Source organism: Gigantopelta aegis, chromosome 10 (assembly GCF_016097555.1).
Source record: "Gigantopelta aegis isolate Gae_Host chromosome 10, Gae_host_genome, whole genome shotgun sequence".
Classification (NCBI taxonomy): Eukaryota; Metazoa; Mollusca; class Gastropoda; order Neomphalida; family Peltospiridae; genus Gigantopelta; species Gigantopelta aegis.
In genome coordinates, this window is record NC_054708.1 from 23,945,385 (window position 1) to 23,966,713 (window position 21,329).

At 36.9% G+C, this 21,329-nt stretch overlaps 1 protein-coding gene across 1 annotated transcript; it reads right to left on the reverse strand.

Moving 5' to 3' along the window:
- Nucleotides 1-865: 865 nt before the first annotated feature.
- LOC121383659 (protrudin-like) lies at nucleotides 866-20,376 on the reverse strand. The gene is made up of 12 exons (XM_041513752.1): nucleotides 20,271-20,376; nucleotides 19,343-19,506; nucleotides 18,363-18,433; nucleotides 17,503-17,677; nucleotides 16,244-16,339; nucleotides 15,242-15,354; nucleotides 13,019-13,116; nucleotides 12,466-12,531; nucleotides 11,211-11,322; nucleotides 8,930-8,979; nucleotides 8,166-8,247; nucleotides 866-1,864 (listed from the first exon to the last, which is right to left on the reverse strand). Exons 2-12 carry the CDS (start codon nucleotides 19,480-19,482, stop codon nucleotides 1,770-1,772), a joined length of 1,098 nt encoding a protein of 365 aa, XP_041369686.1. The 5' UTR covers nucleotides 19,483-19,506; nucleotides 20,271-20,376; the 3' UTR covers nucleotides 866-1,769.
- Nucleotides 20,377-21,329: the final 953 nt, after the last annotated feature.

The following is a 21,329-nucleotide window of genomic DNA, read 5'->3' on the forward strand; positions in this document are numbered from 1 at the left end:
CATTGTTTCACCAGTTGTGGAGCACTGGCTGGAACAAGAAAATAAAATGAAGTCGGAGCATCTACAAACTTCATGAAAATCAGAAACACATCCAAAATACAGAATCTGACATTCTGAAACAAGAAAATGTATTTAATATTGAGTTTTACGTCTCTGGTAGCCAGTGACACGAGTCCGATCGTTTTGTTCTGTGTGCAATATTTCATTTCATTTCAACTTATTTCCGTGCTTATATCCAATTAAGGTTCAAGCACGCTGTCCTGGGCACACACATCAGCCATCTGGGCTGTCTGTCCAGGATAGTGGGTCAGTTGTTAATTGTTAGTGTTTAGTGAGAGAGAAGAGGCGTAGTGGCCCTACATCTACCCACTGAGTTGTTAAAACTCGCTCTGGGTGGGAGCCGGTACCGGGCTGCGAACCCTGTACCTACCAGCCTTATGTCCAATGGCTTAACCACAATGACACCGAGGCCCGTTTTGTGCAATAAAATATATTTTCAAACAAACAATGGCAGCATACTCAGGACAGTATCTTTAACGCAGAAAGTGACAGTAAGATACACACTGGTGATGATGAATATAAAAACAACACTTCTGGCATGGGTATTTTCAGGCAATGCAGCACCATAGATAATGCTAAATGAGTTAGCAATATAGCATCGAAAAAAAAGCCACGTCATTTGTTCTACTATTCTGGCTCAACTACATATATATACATATACATGTATACAGTGACACCTCACAAAACCGGACCCTCAGTAAACCGGAATTCCCTTATAACCAGACATTTTTCATGGTCCGTTTTTTAAAATCAGTACAGAACTTAACATCTCTAAACTGAATACCTCTTAAAACCGGACACTTACTTGGTCCCAAAGGTGTCCGGTTTAGAGGGGTTTCACTGTATGTATGTATGTATGTATGTATGGATGTATATATATATATATATATATACAAGTCTTAGAATAGTCTCTCTAAATATCTGTTAGTCTTGTCTCACACTGTTATTGGATTAGATATCATTGAAGCACGGTTTAAAAATTATTAACTGAAACTTTAACAAATAATTAATAACAGAGGCAGATCCAGGGGTGTGTGTGTGTGAAGAAAGGCAGGGAACCCATCTCTCTCCTAAATATATTCTAGTGACTAGTTTTCTGGCTTTAAAAATAAATATATGGATTGCCCTTTTCATGGGTCCATGTGCCCCTTTTTCCCTTTGCTATCCCTCCCTCCCTCCCTCCAATATTTCCTGGATTCACTCCTGAATGAGAGCAGGCGCTATGCTTATAAAACATTTTAAAAATATGGACTTGGGCTTCCAATGTCTGAAAAATATTCATGACAGTGTCATACATATAGCATTTAGCCATTCAGACTTTATTAAAAGTCCATACTTTGGAAGTTTTATAAGTACAGGTCTAGATGACAAAAATGGGATTAAATAAGACTGTTGATTTAAAGAACGAATACAATATTATCACACTTTCTTGTCTTCTAACATTGGAAATCTACATATATTGGTATTTCATCAGAAATTCCAGAGTGGGGCTAGTAACACCCAACCATAATGCCTTTGTTCTTCTTCGGTAGTCCCATGCTTTTAAATATGAGATCAAACCTGGATCCCTAGACTGTTTTTCTGTGTATGATCCAACAGTCTAAAAATACTGGTCCTTGAAAAACACACTGTCACTACTAAAAGAGAAGAAACACCAGTGGTTGGTGGTCAGACCCAGAACACCTGGTGGTGGTCGGCACACGAAACGGTCAGCTCACTTTGTCCTTGTCCTTGTCGCTGGACTTGGTCAGAAGTTGGTGGCATTTTACACAGACAAGAACAGTCTCAGTCTGGGCAGCTGGGGCTGAAAAAAACATAACAATAAAAAATAAACAAGCATTTTGAGAGTACTGCATTTTCATTTCATTTCAACCTATTTTCGTGCTTATATTCAATTAAGATTCAAGCACGCTGTCCTGGGCACACACCTCAGCTATCTGGGATGTCTGTCCAGGACAGTGGGTTAGTTGTTAGTTGTTAGTTGTCAGTTGTTAGTTGTTAGTTGTCAGTTGTTAGTGGTCAGTAATAGAGAAGAGGATGTAGTGATCTTACACCTACCCACTGAGTCGTTAAAACTCGCTCTGGGTAGGAGCCCGGTACGGGGCTGCGAACCCAGTACCTACCAGCCGTATGTCCATGACACCACCAACATCTGCAAATTTACATCATATGTTCTAAGTTCAAGGGCCATAACCAGGGATTTATCCGGGTGTTCTGTGGGTCCGAACATAAGTCCATTCCCAAAATAAAGTTGCACTGAAAATTCCCAATTTCTATGCTAAAAATTCCCAATATCAGAGACGGACCTAGGGGGGGCCCAGGAGCCTGCACCCCCCCCCCCCCCCCCCCTAAATTTTGTGATAGTTATAATTTTATGATATATTAATTTAATTTTTTTTTTACGATCCCCCTCCAAACCTCCCCCAAAGTTCCCTTGGCATTCCACCTCATGTCACTGGGGCCCCCCTAAATGGATTTTCTGGATCCGCCGCTGAATATATATATATATTTAATTATGCCTGTTCTAATAAAATTAATTCAACAGTGGTGTACTGCAACATGCAGTGGCCTGAAAAAAATATCCCATATCTGATTTACTTGCACTAATTTTCCCAATCATATCAGACATGGCATCCTGGCAAGAAATCCTGGATAAACCTCTGATAACTCTGTGAAAAATGAATAAATCACCATAAAAGTCAAACTTGATCTCTAACTGTACAAGATAAGGCTATTCACAAAATTTCAGCTCAATATCTTGAGGTATTGCGGAAGAAAAAAATCCGGAAAACTTATGTTAGACAGATAGACATTAAATTATGTATAAAGATGGCACAGTGATTTAGCTACAGAGTTTACGGCTAATTTATACGTAAGCGAAATGTAAGTGAAATAATACATACTGACTTCATGTTATCTCTTTAAGACATGTATCAATCAGGGTTCCTAGCCTTAAAGGGACACACCCTAGTTACAGTTATTTGTTAACCATTACGGCGTTGTTTTTCGCTATTAAACCCCATTTTTCACAAATAAAATGGCACTTTCCTTACATTTTATTATTTAGAATACACATTTCCATTCACCTGAAGTGCTTTTTGGTAATCCTGATGTTTGTAAAACCACGAAATTGGAGAAAACTTGAGTGTTTTCTCTTTTATAGATACATTACCTGTCCTCAAACAAGTGCACCTCCCCCCCACGCAAGTGGTCTGGTCCGAACATCCCAACAGCCAATGGGATGGCCTAAATTCTTCTACTGCATACTGCTCTCTAGTTCCGGTCACATGACTGTAACTTCCTTCTTTTTCCCCGAGCGCATCGCACGGAGAACAGGAAGCGGGGAGGCCCGGGCGGGATGAATCTTGAGGACAGGTAATGTATCTATAAAAGAGAAAACACTCAAGTTTTCTCCATTTCTATAGACATTACCTGTCCTCAAACAAGTGCAGCATTCAACAGATGGTGGTGGGTGCCGAGATCCGTAGATGCTTGTGATAACTCCCCAACCGGAAAGAGGCTGACTAGTGGAAGAATAAGGCCAACCTTGGTAAGCCCTCATCCTAGGGATGCCCGTCACAGACCAATGCAGGTGATGTTAGTAACAACAACCAGAATGGTGGCATCCGTCAGCAGTGGCAGGTACGGCTCCTAGAACACATGGACCAGGAGGCGGAAGCCACATCTCATGCTGGTTCTGACAGGGTGGGAAGACGTAGCCACCAGGGATGCAGGTGTTAGGTAACCCTCACGTATTGAAGTGTTATAGTTTTTCAATAACAAGCGACAACCTAATGAGGTGCATCCGTCAGAACATTGAACAAAACAAGACCCCCGAGTGTTTTTCTGTCTAGTACACCAAAGATCTGTTAGTTCAATAACGACAACCAATAACCACATGCAGTGCAGGGTAAAGGTTATCGAGACAAAAGTTCCGGCACCAGTACGTGAACTGTGCAAAAGAACAAAAGTCTAAGCAATCCTCATCTGTCTATTCGATGGACATCTCGGTATGCAGCCCAGAATCAGACAGACATCAACGGCGACGAGGACGGCTTGTATTCAACAGAGTCTGTGCAGCAACAACCGGACCCAGATGATGGAACCCCTCAACGTCTTCTGTGGTGACATCCCTCAGATAATAGTTGGCGAAGATGGAGTCCGTAGCCCAGAACCAACCAGTGATAATGTGCTGAATGGGTGTGTTGCAGTGCAGGGACATCGTGGCAGCCAAGGCACGGAGTTCATGCGGATTAGAAGCAGACGGAGCAGGTAAACCCTCCTTCTGATAGGCGGTCAGGATAGAAGACCGGATCCAGGTGGCCACCGTGTTCTTGGTAAGGTCCCTCAACCGACTCTGGTTACAGGAAAGGAAAAGTCTTTTGCGATGTTGTCGAAAAGATCTGGTCCTCTCGATGTACTGGTGCAGGGCTCTGACAGGGCACAACGCCAAGTCCTCAACGTCCGCCGGACCAACGATAGAGGAGAGGGCCTGCACAACATACGAACGAGGCGCTTGGTCTGGTAACTGATTCTTTGCAACAAAGTTCATGAGTAACCCCAAGTTGACTGCACGCCGATCTTGGTGAAAACGTACCAAGTCTACATCAAGAGCATGGAGTTCTGAGACACGGGCAGCCGTGGCAAAACCGAGTAAAAACACCGTCTTCCGCATCAAGTCTTGCAGGGAAGAGGATTCGATCGGCTCATAAGGTGCGGTCGACTTAAGTAACGGTGGAGCTGAAGAAGCCGCACCCCCTGAAGAGGGGACTGGAACCGGACCTGACCCCGAACTCGCCGATTTAGGTAAGGTCGCCATTGACGCCATTGTTTCTTCCAGCATGGTCGGTAGAATTGAACGTAACTCTTCCGCCACGGAGTCAGCAATCGAAGGCGAAGATTCCACCTTCTTGGTCCTCGAAGATTCCACCTTCTTGGTCCTCGCTGACACCACCTTCAGGTAAGCCGCGAACTCGACATCAGACAAGCCCGCACAAAGGTCGCATCTAGAAGTGAGGCCACACGAACACGACAACCTGGGTCGCCGCCGGCTAACTTCTTCCAGCGTAACACGCTCGAACTAGTCGCCTGAACATTATCAGATATGATAATAGTAATTTTTCAATCTGTGAAAAGAAAGAAAAACCAACCATAACACAAATACAAAGCCGGTAAATAAAGACGCCATTTTGCAAATGGCGTCCGACACGACAACCGGCGATATAACAACATTTCATGTAATTAACACTTGGCAAGTCAAGCGAAATACGCGAAAGACATATGAAAGCTAACGAAAGCTAACGAAAATTAAGGTGAAAAACATTTCACCCAAACACAAAGCCAGTCAACACAGACGCCATTTTGCAAATGGCGTCCGACACGACAACCGGCAATATAAACAACATTTCATGTAATTAAACGCTTGGAAGTCAAGTGAAATACGCGAAAAGAACATACGAAAGCTAATGAAAACGAAGGTGAAAAACATTTCACCCAAACACTAATACAAAACCAAAGGTCTTATAAAAGTTGACTCCAAACAGAGCCAAGCAAAAGGACGTCCAGACCCTTTAGCGAAGAGAAAAAGAAGGAAGTTACAGTCATGTGACCGGAACTAGAGAGCAGTATGCAGTAGAAGAATTTAGGCCATCCCATTGGCTGTTGGGATGTTCGGACCAGACCACTTGCGTGGGGGGGAGGTGCACTTGTTTGAGGACAGGTAATGTCTATAGAAAGTATTTTTTCACAAGACGTGCTATCGAGAAAAAAACGTTAAGCAAGCGAGGTCCAATCTATTTTTAGAGGGAATCTTCCTGTGTAACGTCACAGACGTTGGTATACCACGTGACCGTTATTAGAGGCACTGATTTTCCGTGATCGCGGAATCGCGGAAATACCTATCTGAAACGGAATTCCTGATTTTTTTCCAAAACATTATTTAACTTTAAATAGCGCATTTGATTAATTAAAATTTATTTTTCGAACTAGAAACTATAGACACCGACATCTGCCTGTGCTACGCTACGACACTAGTACCTTTGTATGTTACGCCAAATGTTTAATGTAGAGTATCTAGACATTTTACCAGTCGTGTTTTCTTCGCTTATTCCCGGCGATTTAACGGGAAAAAACAAACATTGTGAGCTAAAATTGTCCGATATTTACTCAAGTGAAAGATATATTATGTTATGTTTACTTATTAATTTTTAACATTTGCGGCATTGCCATATTTCCGATCTCACAAAGGAATGCAGTAGTATGCCAGGCTTTGTTTAAAATAAATTATATAAGGGAAGTGGTTTATAGTGTGATCGTTTGTAATTATTTTCTTGATAATATCGTAAAGAAAACCGAAAATGTCCGAAGTCTGTGTGAAACAAAAAGAGAATTTGTTTAATACTGAAACGGCAAAAAACAGATTTTGTAACATTATGAAACGGAAAAGGGAAAAATCTGAAATGGAAAATCAGTGCCTCTAAGTTATCATTTTGGTTCGGTTTGTTTTCTCGTGCAATCAACATCTGATTTGTTGTTGTTCATTTGTAAGATTTTTCTTCACAGTTCGTGAACATTTTCAGTAACAATAAAGTTCAGACAAGTAAGTGTCTCAATACAAAACGTTACAAACCCTTAAAACTAATAATTTTGCTAAGTCTTACGATATCTGGAGAGGGGATACAACCAGGACAGAACAGTTGGAACATGTCCAGGAGAGGTGAAAAGAACGCACCCCAAGTCTGCGCGCACTCTGTGAAATTTTTCGTGACGTAGGCATTGTTGTGCTTCGAGAGACATCTACCGGTGACATCAGAATACTAACTTTCAAAATTATTTCAAGCAATTGGGACATGGGGATTCCCATGGTATTTATCGATATAAAACCTGCTTTTTCACTCCATTTGATAAAAACGTGATCTAAGTGTGTTACAGGTTTGTAGATTAACCAAATTATAATTTATTTTCGCTGGATGGAACTAGGGTGTGCGGCTTTAAAGACCAAACAAATTAAGACTTTCAAAGTCTTTCACCTGCCATTTTCAAAGACTTTCAAAGACTTTTACACAGCTGTCAAAGCAATCTAATTAAAATTAGCTCCACTATTACATGTGGATCTAACACCAGCCAGTTGGAGCTCATGTCCACCAATCAAAACAGTACTTGCAGAATCCTGCCAGTGATTTAAAAATAATTTGAAAACATTCCGAATTATCCTGAGGGTATACGATGTTTCGTGTGAATTACGAATGCCGTAAAACATGTTTCATTTTATAAAATAAATAATTTGTAATGTAAAACAGAAGATTGATTTTTTTTTTTTTTTTTATAAATAAATAAATAATTTTTAATGTAAAATTGAAGACTGATAACCCACCCCGTACGTATTGGTATGGTTCGCTGTACTGCGGCCACTAAAATAGACTCGCCCGATATTTTTAGAATTTGTATGCTCCCAAATAACATTATAAAAGGCGAAGTGTGATTGGTCAATATTTAAATTATTATTTACAGACAAAATGTTACCTGGACATTGGGGACTACGCAGTGTTGTTAGCAATCTGATTAAGATTAGTTCTACTGGTCTAAATAAGGCATTCGTAATTCACATGAAACATATCATATACCCTCAGGATAATTCGGAATATTTTCAAATTATTTTCAAATCACTGGCATGATTCTGCAAGTAAGGTTTTGATTGGTGGACATGAGCTCCAACTGGCTGGTGTTAGATCAACATGTAATAGTGTAGCTAATTTTAATTAGATTGCTGTCAAAGACAATATAATGGATAAAAATACCAAATCAGTTCATTTACGTTGCTGTCCATAGCAAAACAATTAGCTTTTTTACATGCATCATGACAGATTAAAACTTTTAACTGAAAAATCAAATGCATGCAGCTGTAAAAGATATCACCATTGCTTTGGCTATGATTTGTGAGAATTTAAAGACTTTTATTACAATTCAAAGACTTTCAAAGACCTAAAAATAATTGTTTTTCAAATTAAAAGACTTTCAAGGAAGTTAAAGACAGCTACGAAACCTGTCAATTTTAAGCAATACAATTTTAAGCAATGAACTGAAACATGCAGTTTTGCTTCACACACCTGTGGCTCCAAACACAGCTCTTGGTACTTTTCGACTGCAGCACTTGTTACAGAAATGATTTCCACAATGTCGGCAGTAATGCTAAAAAAAAAAAAAAATGATAATTTATTTCAACTTGATTTGTGAGCTCCCGATCATTTTAGCTGGCATATAGATATATATGTTTAGACAACATGCAGAAATATTATTTATCTTGTGCCTCATTTAGTGGCATGGAGATTTAGATATTGCAGTTACTTCCATTAATTTAAGTGTCTCATTTACAATGTTCATCTGTCAGATTTCTATCCCCGCCGGTGGGCCCATTGGGCTATTTCTCGTTCCAGCCAGTGCACCACGACTGGTATATCAAAGGTTGTGGTATGTACTACCCTGTCTGTGGGATGGTGCATATAAAAGAACCCTTGCTGTTAATTGAAAGAGTAGCCCATGAAGTGGCGACAGCGCGTTTCTCTCTCAACATGTGTGGTCCGTAACCATATGTCCAATGCCATATAACCGTAAATAATATGTGTTGAGTGCATCGTTAAATAAAACATTTCTTTCTTTTTCTTTCTGTCAGATTCCACTGTATTCCATTTAAAAAAAAATATAGCCTCTATATTTGATATTTAAATTAATATGTAAGACAATGAGTCCTTCAACAATGCCAAAAAAAAAATATTTTTAACTGGACAAAGGCATGTCAAGCTTTCTGCTATACTTGTTCCAAAAAATATTTAGTAATTCAAAAACAATTTCAAAATGAGTATTCTATACTTACTCTTCTTTTCAAAATGGGTGAAAACGATGCTTTACAACCATTGCAGCACTCTACAAAGAATAAAAAGACAGCAAAAATAAGAATATAACACTTGTGACTAATACCATTTTTAAATTAATTTCAATTACAAGCTAAATGGGGGAGGGGAAAAAGAAAGGATAAAGTATTAACAAAGGGAAGAGTAGAGAAAGGATGTTGAGGAAGAAAAATGAAAAATGAAAGTTAAGGGGGAGAGAAGAGATAGAGATAGGAAGAGAAGGGAAAAGGATTGGCATCAACAGGGAAGGGAACTGGAAAAAGAAAAAAATGGAAATGAATGCAAGGCGACTGGTACAGAAGAAATGTGGATGAATGTCTTACAGCACTACTGCACACCTACTAAGTGTCAAACACTGGTACACTTAACTCACAGCCTATAAAATAAGGTCTGAACCCATACTGCGCCACGGGAGCTACTTATAACAGGGGACAATATTTCAAAATCTTCATGTGAGTTTTACTTAGGTAAACGATTGTTCGTTTACATGAATATAGTTCTCTCAACTGATGAATCAGGCCTACCTAATCCTAAAACACTTCGGTTCTGTGCTACATTGGTGGTTCAATTGTATTTAAAAACATACACTGATTTTCACTTTCATTACTGATATATGATACTTTTAATTATTGAATGTAATTGTTCACCACGTAACCAATTGGCAGTTCTTGTGATTTTAAAGTGGCGTAACAGTTATAAGTAGATTAACAGGCCTCTGATATGCTAATTGAGCATCACAAGTGGAACAGGGAACATTTGATCTACAGAGATTTATTATAAATGATATACTGTTAACTCTGACACTACTGTAATACACTGAATTCTCTTGCTGCCGCTCTGGTTACTACTACTACTACATGTACCACTACCTCATCCAGGGCACAAACTGGAAACATTTTTGGGTTAGCCAATTTTCAGAAACAGAGCATTTCGTTGAAAATTATTAAAATGAGGTTAATTTGAGGAATATTTAATTAGCCAGTCAAAATTTTGTAGCCACTTTGTATAAAAATTATGAATTGGCTAATTTGGTACCGTATTATATCTTCGCCTATAAGTCAAATTGTTTTCACCCAAAAATTATTTTATAACTTGGGGGGGTAAAAAAAATTCACCCAAAAATATTACCGTTTTGGGGATTATTTTACAAGTTTTATTGTTGAAGTATGCCCTGTATTTATACTCAAATATCTTAATTTGACACATTTATTTTTTTATAACCTATTTTTGGGGGCATTGTAACGGTTTTGGTTATTTGAAAAGGCATGCGATCTCACTCACATGTCAAGACAACAGTCCACTTAGTTAAAATAACAGTCATCACTAATAGCAAAAATGTAAACAATACTAACTACCTGTTGCCTGAGTTTATTTTGAAATCTGGTCACTGGCATTAATGGTTGTTCAAACAATGTTTTGTCGGTGATTAACTTCATGAATATTACTGAGCTTTCCCTTAAAATAGACTGATCTCTGCAGTTCACTAGAGCAATAGGGACACACATCATTTGGTACAAAAACCAGTGTACTTTCCAGAGTTATCCTCCTTACATGTATTAATATGGCGGAAAAACATGTGATTAACCGATGATACATGTACTTTCAGTTTTATCGTAGTGATCTGTTGTCGGTGTTTACAAATAAAGTTGTTGTCTTTGCACAAAACCATGCTGTACAGTACCATACAGTAACAGTCAAACAGCTTTCACTCTCTACTAAGGGAATATTTCGTTTTGATGCTATGTATAATGTAGTTTGATTGGAATATTATTGCGATGTACAAAACATGAAAAAACGAAGTTTGTAAAATAATTTTCTTTTGTTCAGATATTGTACATTATTGTTCTCATGTGCTGAAAATAACAAATACTTCAATATTTATACGTTGTTTTTCATGGGTCGACTTATAAACGGGTCAATAAAAAAATAAGTTTTCAGGGCTTGAAATTAGGGACTCGACTTACAGCTGAGATCGACTTACAGGCGAAGGTATACGGTAATATATAGGGTGAGCCTTGCTTATCTCCTACCACTACTACTAAAAAAGAAGATCACATTAAAAAAAATATACATTAAAAAATAAAAAAATGTAATAAAAATGTAATCCCTGACAAGTTATATACTAAAAACCCTGACACTACCATATTACACTGAAGACGTTTGGTGTACTACTACTACTACTAAAAAAAAAATTAAAAAAAAAAAGAAAGCAAAAAGTAACAGGAACAAAATATTATTTCTGACCGTTAGACATTTGATGTCGTCTTTTCTTCAGCTCCAGCAGTCTGGCCACCATTCCGGGTTTCGACGGAGCCGGTTCGAGTTTGCTCATTGCCCGATTCTCATCACCGTCCAACTGTAACATCAAACAAAATAACAGTGAACCTGTAGCTTGTTCAAAGTTCACGAGGCCAAGTACTTGCAAACTCTTTAACAAACGTGTCAAGTTTGTTTTCTTTAATAACACCACTAGAGCACATTGATTTATTAACCATCTGATATTAGATGTCAAACACTTGGTAAATTTTGACATATAGTCTTTGAAAGGAAACCTACTATATCTTTTATTTAACTAATACCATTGTCTTCTATCATACATGTTCACGTAATGTTAGATGCAAGAACTAGTCTAGAGAGTGACAGTGATTGTTGATCCTTCTGAACATGCATGTGGATCCTATTCCTTTTTCAAAACGTTTCTAGACTTTATTCTCATACTCCACATTTGTGAAGTTGTCTCCCTTGAATAATATTATCCACTAAACAACAGGTCTTAACTGGCCACAATCTGATGAAAAAACAGAAAGAAAGAAAGAAATGTTCTATTTAACGACACACTCAACACATTTTATTTACAGTTATATGGCGTCAGACATATGGTTAAGGACCACACAGATATTGAGAGAGGAAACCCGCTGTCGCCACTTCATGGGCTACTCTTTTCCATTAGCAGCAAGGGATCTTTTATATGCACCATCCCATAGACAGGATAGCACATACCATGGCCTTTTATGTACCAGCGTGGTGCACTGGCTGAAGCGAGAAATAGCGCAATGGGCCCACTGACGCAGATCGATCCTGATGAAAACAGAATAAATTACCATTTATAATCTACTATTTGGTGGCAGTGGAATCAAAATTCCTTCTCACCCTTTTTGACATTTCTCGTTCCAGCCGGTGCACCATGACTGACATATCAAAGGCCGTGGTATGTACTACCATGTGTGGGATGATGCATATAAAAGATCCCTTGCTGTTAATTGAAAAGAGTAGCCCATGAAGTGGCAACAGCGAGTTTCCTCTCTTAATATCTGTGTCTGACACCATATAACCGTAAATAAAACGTGTTGAGTGCAGTCGTTAAATAAAACATTTCCGCCCTTCCTTCTTTTTTGGCATGAAAAAAAAAAATCCTTTTTCTCAATGTGTATAATAATAAAAATGAACTAAATTAGCAAAAACCAAATAAACACAGGTTTAAAAACTAGTCAAGACTCACATCCCAGTTAGAATCTTTGTCTTCTTCATTGATTCCTTCACCTGCAGCTTTTGTGTCTGTGTTTACCTACATTGAAAATATATATTATACACATAATTTTAAAATAACAACCCAAAATACTAAGGTTAAGAATAAGATGTCAGGTTATGTTAACTGAAAATACACACATTCGAATGAATGAATGAATGAATGAATGTTTAATGACAAATCAGCACAAAAATACATTCAATTTGGCTGTTGAGAGTTGTAGGTAATGTATGAAGCAATTTATAAATGAATGTCATCAGTATAATATGACCACATTTATAACAAAACACATATAGAATCCCCATACCCTACTAAAAAAAAAAAAATACAAAAAATATTCAATTTAAATACAAAACCTAAATGAAGTTATGTTTAAAAAATAAATAATTTTAAATACAAAATAATTATCCAAACAAGAAATGGTAAGCAACATGATCATTTTAGGAATATAATGTAATTGATTCTGGACTGAAATGATTTACAACAAAGAAAACTGGACAATGTCCCTTTAAATTGTGACACTTACCTCTTTCTTAGCTGATGTTTCATTGCCAGCATCAGAGAGAGAGTTGGATTCTTTTACAATGTATTTTTTCTGAACAGAATACCAGTGTCGATGGAAATCTGCAACAAGAGATAGTACAGTTCTCAAGTAATGATTACAAATAAGTCATTAAAAAAATTGATTATTCTTTGCTTTGGACTGGACTGAATAGACCCCATCCCCTCCCCACAAAAACGTCCAACAAGAAACAAAATCCCATTAAAGCGCCGTTCACAGATATCTACTTTTTTGCGAGCATACAAACCGTATGCTAGGGATAAGGAAGGGGTGCTTAAGGTCAAAGCAGGGGTGGGGGGAAATAAAATTGTCAATCGGTCCCACTTGATGTCATGACATCACTACCGGGGGGGAGGGGGAGGGGAGAGAGAGAGAGGAAGAAAGGAATAAAAGTTATGAATTTTAATTCTAATATACGTATAAAAAGTACGAGTATTCAGTACTGTGTCCTGAAAATTAATAAAAGATCGCACTGTTGAAGCGTTTGACAGCCTGAGCTAGCACATGTTTAGACAAAGAGATTAATAACGTCATCGCTGATTGGACGAAATTTGACCTCTACTGGCTCTTGAGATAACCAGTACATGTAGCTGTTCTGCTTACTCCCACTTGTTAACAAAAAAGGTGGAAACCTTTTGTTAATTTTAAAATCCTTTATAATTATTGGATACACTATATTGAACAGTAAACAATAAACACATTTATATATTATTTCAGTATATTTTATGCTATTTCAAGCAGTTTGTTTTTCACAAAAGCCTCTTGCTTCGGACTAGGACCCTTGACCTGACAGAGCTCCTCCGTACACAGGCGTTGACAGGTGTTGACTGTAACCAGTTGCAAACTCTGGGTCCTTTGTTTTAATTGGAGTGTAATACCTTGATGGCTCTCTCAACAAGAGTGGTGTTATTGTTAATGTGGGTTTAATCTCATGACCGGCTCAGCGACTTTAACAAAATTAATGTCTACATAGTGGCAGTGGATTTACACTACTGTAGGTCTGACTTCAGTGACTGATGATATACACTTAGGCAGACTTTAAAATCACAGATATCTGAAACACCAGCCATACTGACCACTATTTATTTATTATTTTAAATCATGCACGAGATACCAATGTCTGGGAAGGCCGGTCCACTTGATGGATAAGAATTTGTTCCAATAATAGAAATGGACAGGTGCTTCGGACTGACAAGAATGACAAAAGTGGGACCGGAAAACACACGTTTTTAAAAAAGAATTTCGGTCTCAGATATCGAGAACCAGTCCCAGACCGGGACAAAAGGGCTTTTCCCCACCCCTGGGCCAAAGTATGTTTTGAAAACAAACAACATTTTTAAAATAAAAATATCCTTATAAAATCTACATTTCTGACTTTTAGAAGGGAAAAAGAAGTATATAAAAAAAATACATTAATACCAAACAAAAAACCCCGACCCTCTTAATAATTGTGAATGGTTCCTAAATATGAGTATCAAAAGGTCAATTTTTAAACCTGTTCTTTATACTTAGACAAATATATTGCAACAAAGCTTAGACAATATCAAGCAATAATATCAAGCAGTAATAAAAAAACAAGTGGTTTGGAGCAATTAACCATCTTAGTAAGGAGCTGAAAGATAAAATAAAAAAAAGTGGACGGAGTGTCCATAAATCTTTGATGCACAATATTTAGGTTTAACTATTTATCATCAGATTTATGATAATTGCTGATGGTTGATTAATTCAACTGTTGTTAACATTAAAAGTTTGTTTTGTTTGATGACATCACTACAGCACATTTATTAATTAATCATTGGCTGTTGAATGTCAAAACATTTGGGAAATGTGACTCATAGTCTTCAGAGGAAACTTGCTACATTTTTTTCTTTAGCAGTAAGGGATATTTTACATGCACTTTCCCACAGACAGAACAGTACATACCATAGTCTTTTGATATACCAATCGTGAAGCACTGGTTGGGTTAAGAAAAAATAACAATCAGAGAATGGACCCATTGAGGAGGTTTGTGGGAAAGTGCATATAAAATATCCCTTGCTGCATTAGAAAAAAAGTAGCGGGTTCCTCTGATGACTATGAGTCAGAATTACCAAATGTTTGACATCCAATAGCCGATGATTAATTAATCAATGTGCTCCAGTGGTGTCGTTAAACAAAACAAACTTCTTTTTTTCATCAAATACTCACACACAATTGTGTCTTTGTGACAAAGGAAGAACCAGGTAATGATTAACAGACAAATCCATCTTGCAGGAAACATCACCATGGCAATTAGAAATATGCAGATCTCAGCATGAAAACTAAATCAATAAATCCAAACAACATTTATGTACAAGAAATAATTATGTACTTTATTTAGAATTTAATCAATTTTTATAAGAATCCAGTCTGAGCTATTATTAGATAGATGTCTGTGTCTCATTGTATTTATGCATATTGTATATAAAGCAAGAAATTATTTGTACCACTGTGACTGAAAAGCCCTTTGGATAATATTAGTTGCCAGACATAAAAATAACTGGAGTACATGTATAGTACTTCATTCTCCACACAATCTTAATGAACAAAAATTCCACCACTTAAATTTGAACAATGAGAACATTGAATTATAAAGTAATAACATATCAGTGTTAACATATTACTGTGAAGTCATAAGAATAGAAATGATAAACTTTATAAATGTGCTGCAAGCTAAAGATTACCGGACTGTAATTTATGGTGACCAGTACATGGGTTACCACACTCTTAATCTTATGCTTATTCCGATGCCCGTGTTGCTCAACCTTAGCATTTTTGTTGGGAAACAACTACTGAAAATGTTTACTGCATGAGTAAACAGGTACATTTACTGTAACAATCTTGATTGGATTCACCTGCCTCGGTGGCGTTCGTGGTTAAGCCATCAGATATAAGGCTGGTAGGTACAGGGTTTGCAGCCCGGTACCAGCTCCTACCCAGAGCAAGTTTTTATGACTCAGTGGGTAGGTGTAAGGCCACTACATCCCCTTCTCTCTCACTAACCACTAACAAACTAACTCCTAACTCACTGTCCTGGACACACAACCCAGATAACTGAGGTGTGTGCCCAGGACAGCATGCTTGAACCTTAATTGGATATCAGCACAAAAACTTAAAAAGAAAGGAATGGATTCATTAACAATTTATAATTTATGAATAATTAATACTCACAAAATGGCCGGAATGGTGACATCCCATTTCAGTAGTGCATAGAAATAGGACAGATATTCATTGCATTTAAGAACAAAGTCGTGCATCTGTATCAGGCTAAAAAAAGATAAAGATAAACACAAAAAACAGTTAGGATTCCATCTGACTCTAGAAAGAAAATAAAAAAATAACAAGAGAGAGCCTAGGGAATGTGAAAACCAACCTATGACTTCAAAACAAAATTAATGTAAACATTGGATTGAAACGATCTTTTGCTAAATATGAATTTAGATCGAAGTTTATGAATATATTTGCAAAAATGCTATTTAAGTGCACTTGTTAACTACATGTTTGGCTGCATTTTCTTTGGCTATCATAAACTGAAGTTGGATGCACATTTAAAGCAAAATTCCTGAATAGATAACAATACTGTTTTCCATCTTAAAGAGACAATCTTGTAGATTTTAGCCATTCAATTATGAGCGTCATATGCTTTTGGCCAATGTGTCTTTTTTTATTATTAACAGGCCTTCGGATTTCATAGTAACGATCATTTCTGGTACTGTGTCGGTAAAACCAAAATTTCATTTCTCATGATTATTATATCATGGCAACTATTCAATAAAAATAATATAAACAGTTTCTGATGGATTCCCACGATCACAAGGCACGGAACTGAAAAAGTGTTTCCCATGAAGTTTGAAATCCTATGGCCTGTATTAAAAATAAAATACATCTGCATTTTCTTGCTTAGAATATGCCATTGCATTTATGTAAATGTATTTCCTATTTTCTGTAGCAATTAAATAACTTGTTATTACACTTTTTTCCCAACCGCCAAACAAAATTTGAAATAACTGGATTAAAGGAAATCCCAAATAAAAGTTTTATTATACGTCATGATATAGGTCAGCGAGCATTATAATTCTTGCGTCGGAGTGTCACAAAGTTTAGCTGAATGTGGGTGCTGTCGGATTTCTTTCTGTAGTGTGTATATTAGTGATTAATATGTGGATGTTTTAAAATCAAGTAACTCGAAAATTATCGATGTAAAAGTATTTGCCGTCATACTTAGGATTGTTGTTGTATTAGAGCGGGAATCTTTGACTACCGTGTGGTGGGCAGCGATTGCCAGAAAATTACATAGCTAGCCCTCTCCAGTCAAGAGTACTCAACATGTTTTTTGTCCAAAATTAATCCAGTAGTCTAAAGGTTAATAAACTTGTATAACTGTAGGACATTTCTTGACACATTATAAAGTTTTTTATTTTTAGTTGTACCTGTATCTGAATTCCCGCACTGTGTTGAGTGTGTTGTTCTCTTCCTCTCCACACAGGTCAAAGAAGTCTCGGTGAGATTCGGGTAACACCTTGTCAAGGATGCGGGTATGAATCTGGAACAGGCAGGCAGCACAGATACAGATGATAAGAAACGCGACAAGCACGAACATAGCAGCTGAAAAAAAAGAGAGGATATTTTATAGATGGAAAGTGTTACAAGTACATGTATTGGCTCATCCGGGACAGTCATATGCAATACTAAATACAAGGCCAAATTGTCACACTATAATTTAAAGGGACATACCCTAGTTTTAACCTGTAAAAATTAACACTAAATCTACAAACCTGTAACACATTTGGATGAAGTTACAAATGAGTGAAACACGAGTCTGTGACTTTGAAATGGTGAAATACCCTCTAAAAATAGACTAAAACTCTACTCCATAACTGTTTCTTCTCAGACGCATGTGCATTTTTAAAAATATGACAAATGCATTTTGTAATATTGAAAACACCAGGATGATAAAAAATACTTCGAATGTAAGTAAATGGATAATCTAAACAATAAAATCTAAGTAAAGTATGATTTCAGTTATCAAAAATGGCTCTAATAGTCAAAAATACGCCTTAGTGTTTAAAAACTAGGGTATGTCCCTTTAACTATATTTGGTGAGGCATATTTGAAGTCTACCAATATATGTTGTCAAATCCACCAATATTTCTTTTACTTGTATTAATTACCAGTATTAAACAAGACACCTTACAACAAAAAAAACAATGGTTCACATGAAAAACTGTGCCCCGGGAAATGACACTGAATGACCCAAATGAAAGAGCTGACTAGAGAAACACTGTCTGACCTTGAGTGAGCAAGATACAGCTGACAGTGGACAAAACCCACAGAACCAAAGACACCGCCGGAATTCTCCACCTGAAACACAAGTCAAGTAGTAAGACATTGGAGACTTCTATAAATAAAATGATTTGCTCAGGTTGAATTTCAAAGACCAGTTCATCAAAGCCTTGTGGCCTTTGCCATTCTAACCATCACAGGATAAAGCCGATATCTTAAAGGGACATTCCTGAGTTTGCTGCAATTTTTAAAATGTTATACTGCTAACAGAGACTTTTCAACGACTGTAATTACACATCAAATATATTTTTCTGCATAAAATATTATTTGTTGTACATTAAACGTGTTTCTGATCATTCTAGAATTTGTACTAGGTTAAATTTCATTTTATTTCCTAAAAAATATTTTTTGGGTACGTACAAAATTATTTGAAGACAAAATCCAGTTTGGGCTTCTTACAAATATTAAGATGACCAGAAACACATACACTGATATTCTAAACAAGAAAATATATTTAAAGCATATTTTTAGACGTTAAAAGATTTTATTAATCAGAAACATCTTACAATGCAGGAAACTCGGGACATTCCCTTTAAGACAGTACCCAATTATTCTCTACAGGGAACATTTTGTTCAGGATCATGTCACAGATTGCTACATAATTTAAAATTAGTAAACAGTAATTGCTAATCAATTTTCAATTGACAAGAAATATCGCTGATCAAGATTTTGAAAACAAAATATTCACTTCTCTATATATCATGTTGCAAATGAACTCTTCATATATATATATTTGCATTATTGTTATGATAATGCAGTTATTTTGAGGCAAGAGGTTTAAGTAATGAGTAACTTAATCATTTTAATGGCAAAATAAAATGTATAATAGCCAAATATTTTTACACGTTAACTAACTAGATTCAACATATTTAAATACTAGAATAGAGCACTGAAATACAGACAAGACAATAAAGTTGTTACAGGTACCTCCTCAAATCATCGATAGCGAAGATAACAAATGCGAAAGGTTCTACGAGTTTGGAAAAGCGTTCCACTTCGAGGACGAAGTCTGCGATGTCAACATAGTTTTCAGATTCCTTCTCCCCCTCACCGTCAGGTTTCCCCATTGTTATTGTCGCTATACTCTTTATCTGAAACAAGAAGAAAAAAAGTAAAGTTTGTTCTGTTTAATGACACCACTAGAGCACATCGATTTATTAATCATTGGTTATTGATGTCAAACATGTGGTAATTTTGACATATACTATAGAGAGGACACCTGCTAAATTTTTCCATTAGTAGCAAGGTGTCTTTTATATGCACCATCCCACAGACAGGATAAAACATACCACACCCTTTGTTGTGGTGCACTGGCTAGAAAGGAGAAACAGCCCTATACAGACCTACAACACATCAGGAAAAACAAGAACCAATACAACTGAGTTGTCAGGACTGGGTTTTTTTTCAAATTCTACCAGAATCCATTTTTATTAAATATTGCAATTTTACATTCTGTGAATCCACAAAAATCAAATTATTGCTTATTTTTTCCCCCATTATTATATACATATATTGACAATCAAGATGTGTTGTTTTAACCATTGTTTTATGAATTAAGTTAACGTCATTTATTTGTTTACAAACATACCCCAACACTTGTTTCAAGCCATAATCATAGGTAATGTAATTTTATGTTGATGCCTTAAAATATCCAGAACTACTGATGAATTAGAATTGATGTAAAACCTGTTTTGGATGGGACCCCAAAACAACTTGTTGAATAAGTTGCAACCTCAAACAGTTGAAAACCTAAAAAAAACAAGCGATATGCTCGTCTGAAGAAAACAAAAACCGCACAAATTGTTGAGTTCTAGAAACCCAGATCAAATTATCTATCATCAAAAAATAAACATACCTAACCAACGCTATTTCTTTTAGATCCGTAATCGATACATATTTCGACAAATCTAATAAAATATTAATAAAAATTTAATCACCGAGCACTTAAAATCAATTTTTACGCCACCTACTTCCTGGTTATGGGAGATAATTCTAGTTGAATCATTTAATGGATCTCACGCCATCATTCTTTTTGTTCCCTCTTCTTCTACCCATTCTATACATGCTAATAATATAAGTGCCTATATTTTTCCTCATTACATAAAACCCCCACCTAACCCAGTCGTTTTATCATTTCAGTATTTAGCTATTTGACCTACACCGCAGCTTCATGGATAAAACATGATACAACGTCGGACAGTTATTTTGTTTTGTTTTGTAGACAGTTTGACAGTCACAATGGGTGGGGGGGGGGGGGGGGGGGTTGAAGGGGGCGGGACGTAGCCCAGTGGTAACGCACTCGCTTGATGCTTGGGATATCAAATTTGTTGTATCCTGTCTGTCGGATAGTGCATATAAAAGATTCCTTGCTACTAATGAAAAGTTTTGTCGGGTTTCCTATCTAAGACTACAGGTCAGAATTACCAAATGTTTGACATCCAATAGCCGATGATTAATAAATCAATGTGCTCTAGTGGTGTCCTTAAACAAAACAAAGTTAAACTTTATTTTTTGGTAGGAAAATAATGTATACTTCGTTATGGTTTACTGGGATGGATATTATGAGGGGTGAAGGTAGATTAAGGAGTCACTTTTAAAAAATCAAATACAGTCATTTTTCAACATAGTCCCCTCCTACATTAACACACTTAGTCCAGCGGTCATGGAGCAGACGGATCCCTTCTGTGTAGAAGGCGCCACCAGAAAGTAGTCAACAACATTCATAACATCATCTTCTGTGGCAAAATGATGACAACCGAGCTCCTTTTTCATTTTCAGGAACAGGTAGTAGTCAGAGGGAGCCAAATCCGGAGAATAGGGTGGACGTTTGACAAGTTTGAATCCACATTTCTGGACAGCAGCGATGGCCACTGTGGACGTGTGTGCCGGAGCATTGTCCTGGTGGAAGAGCACT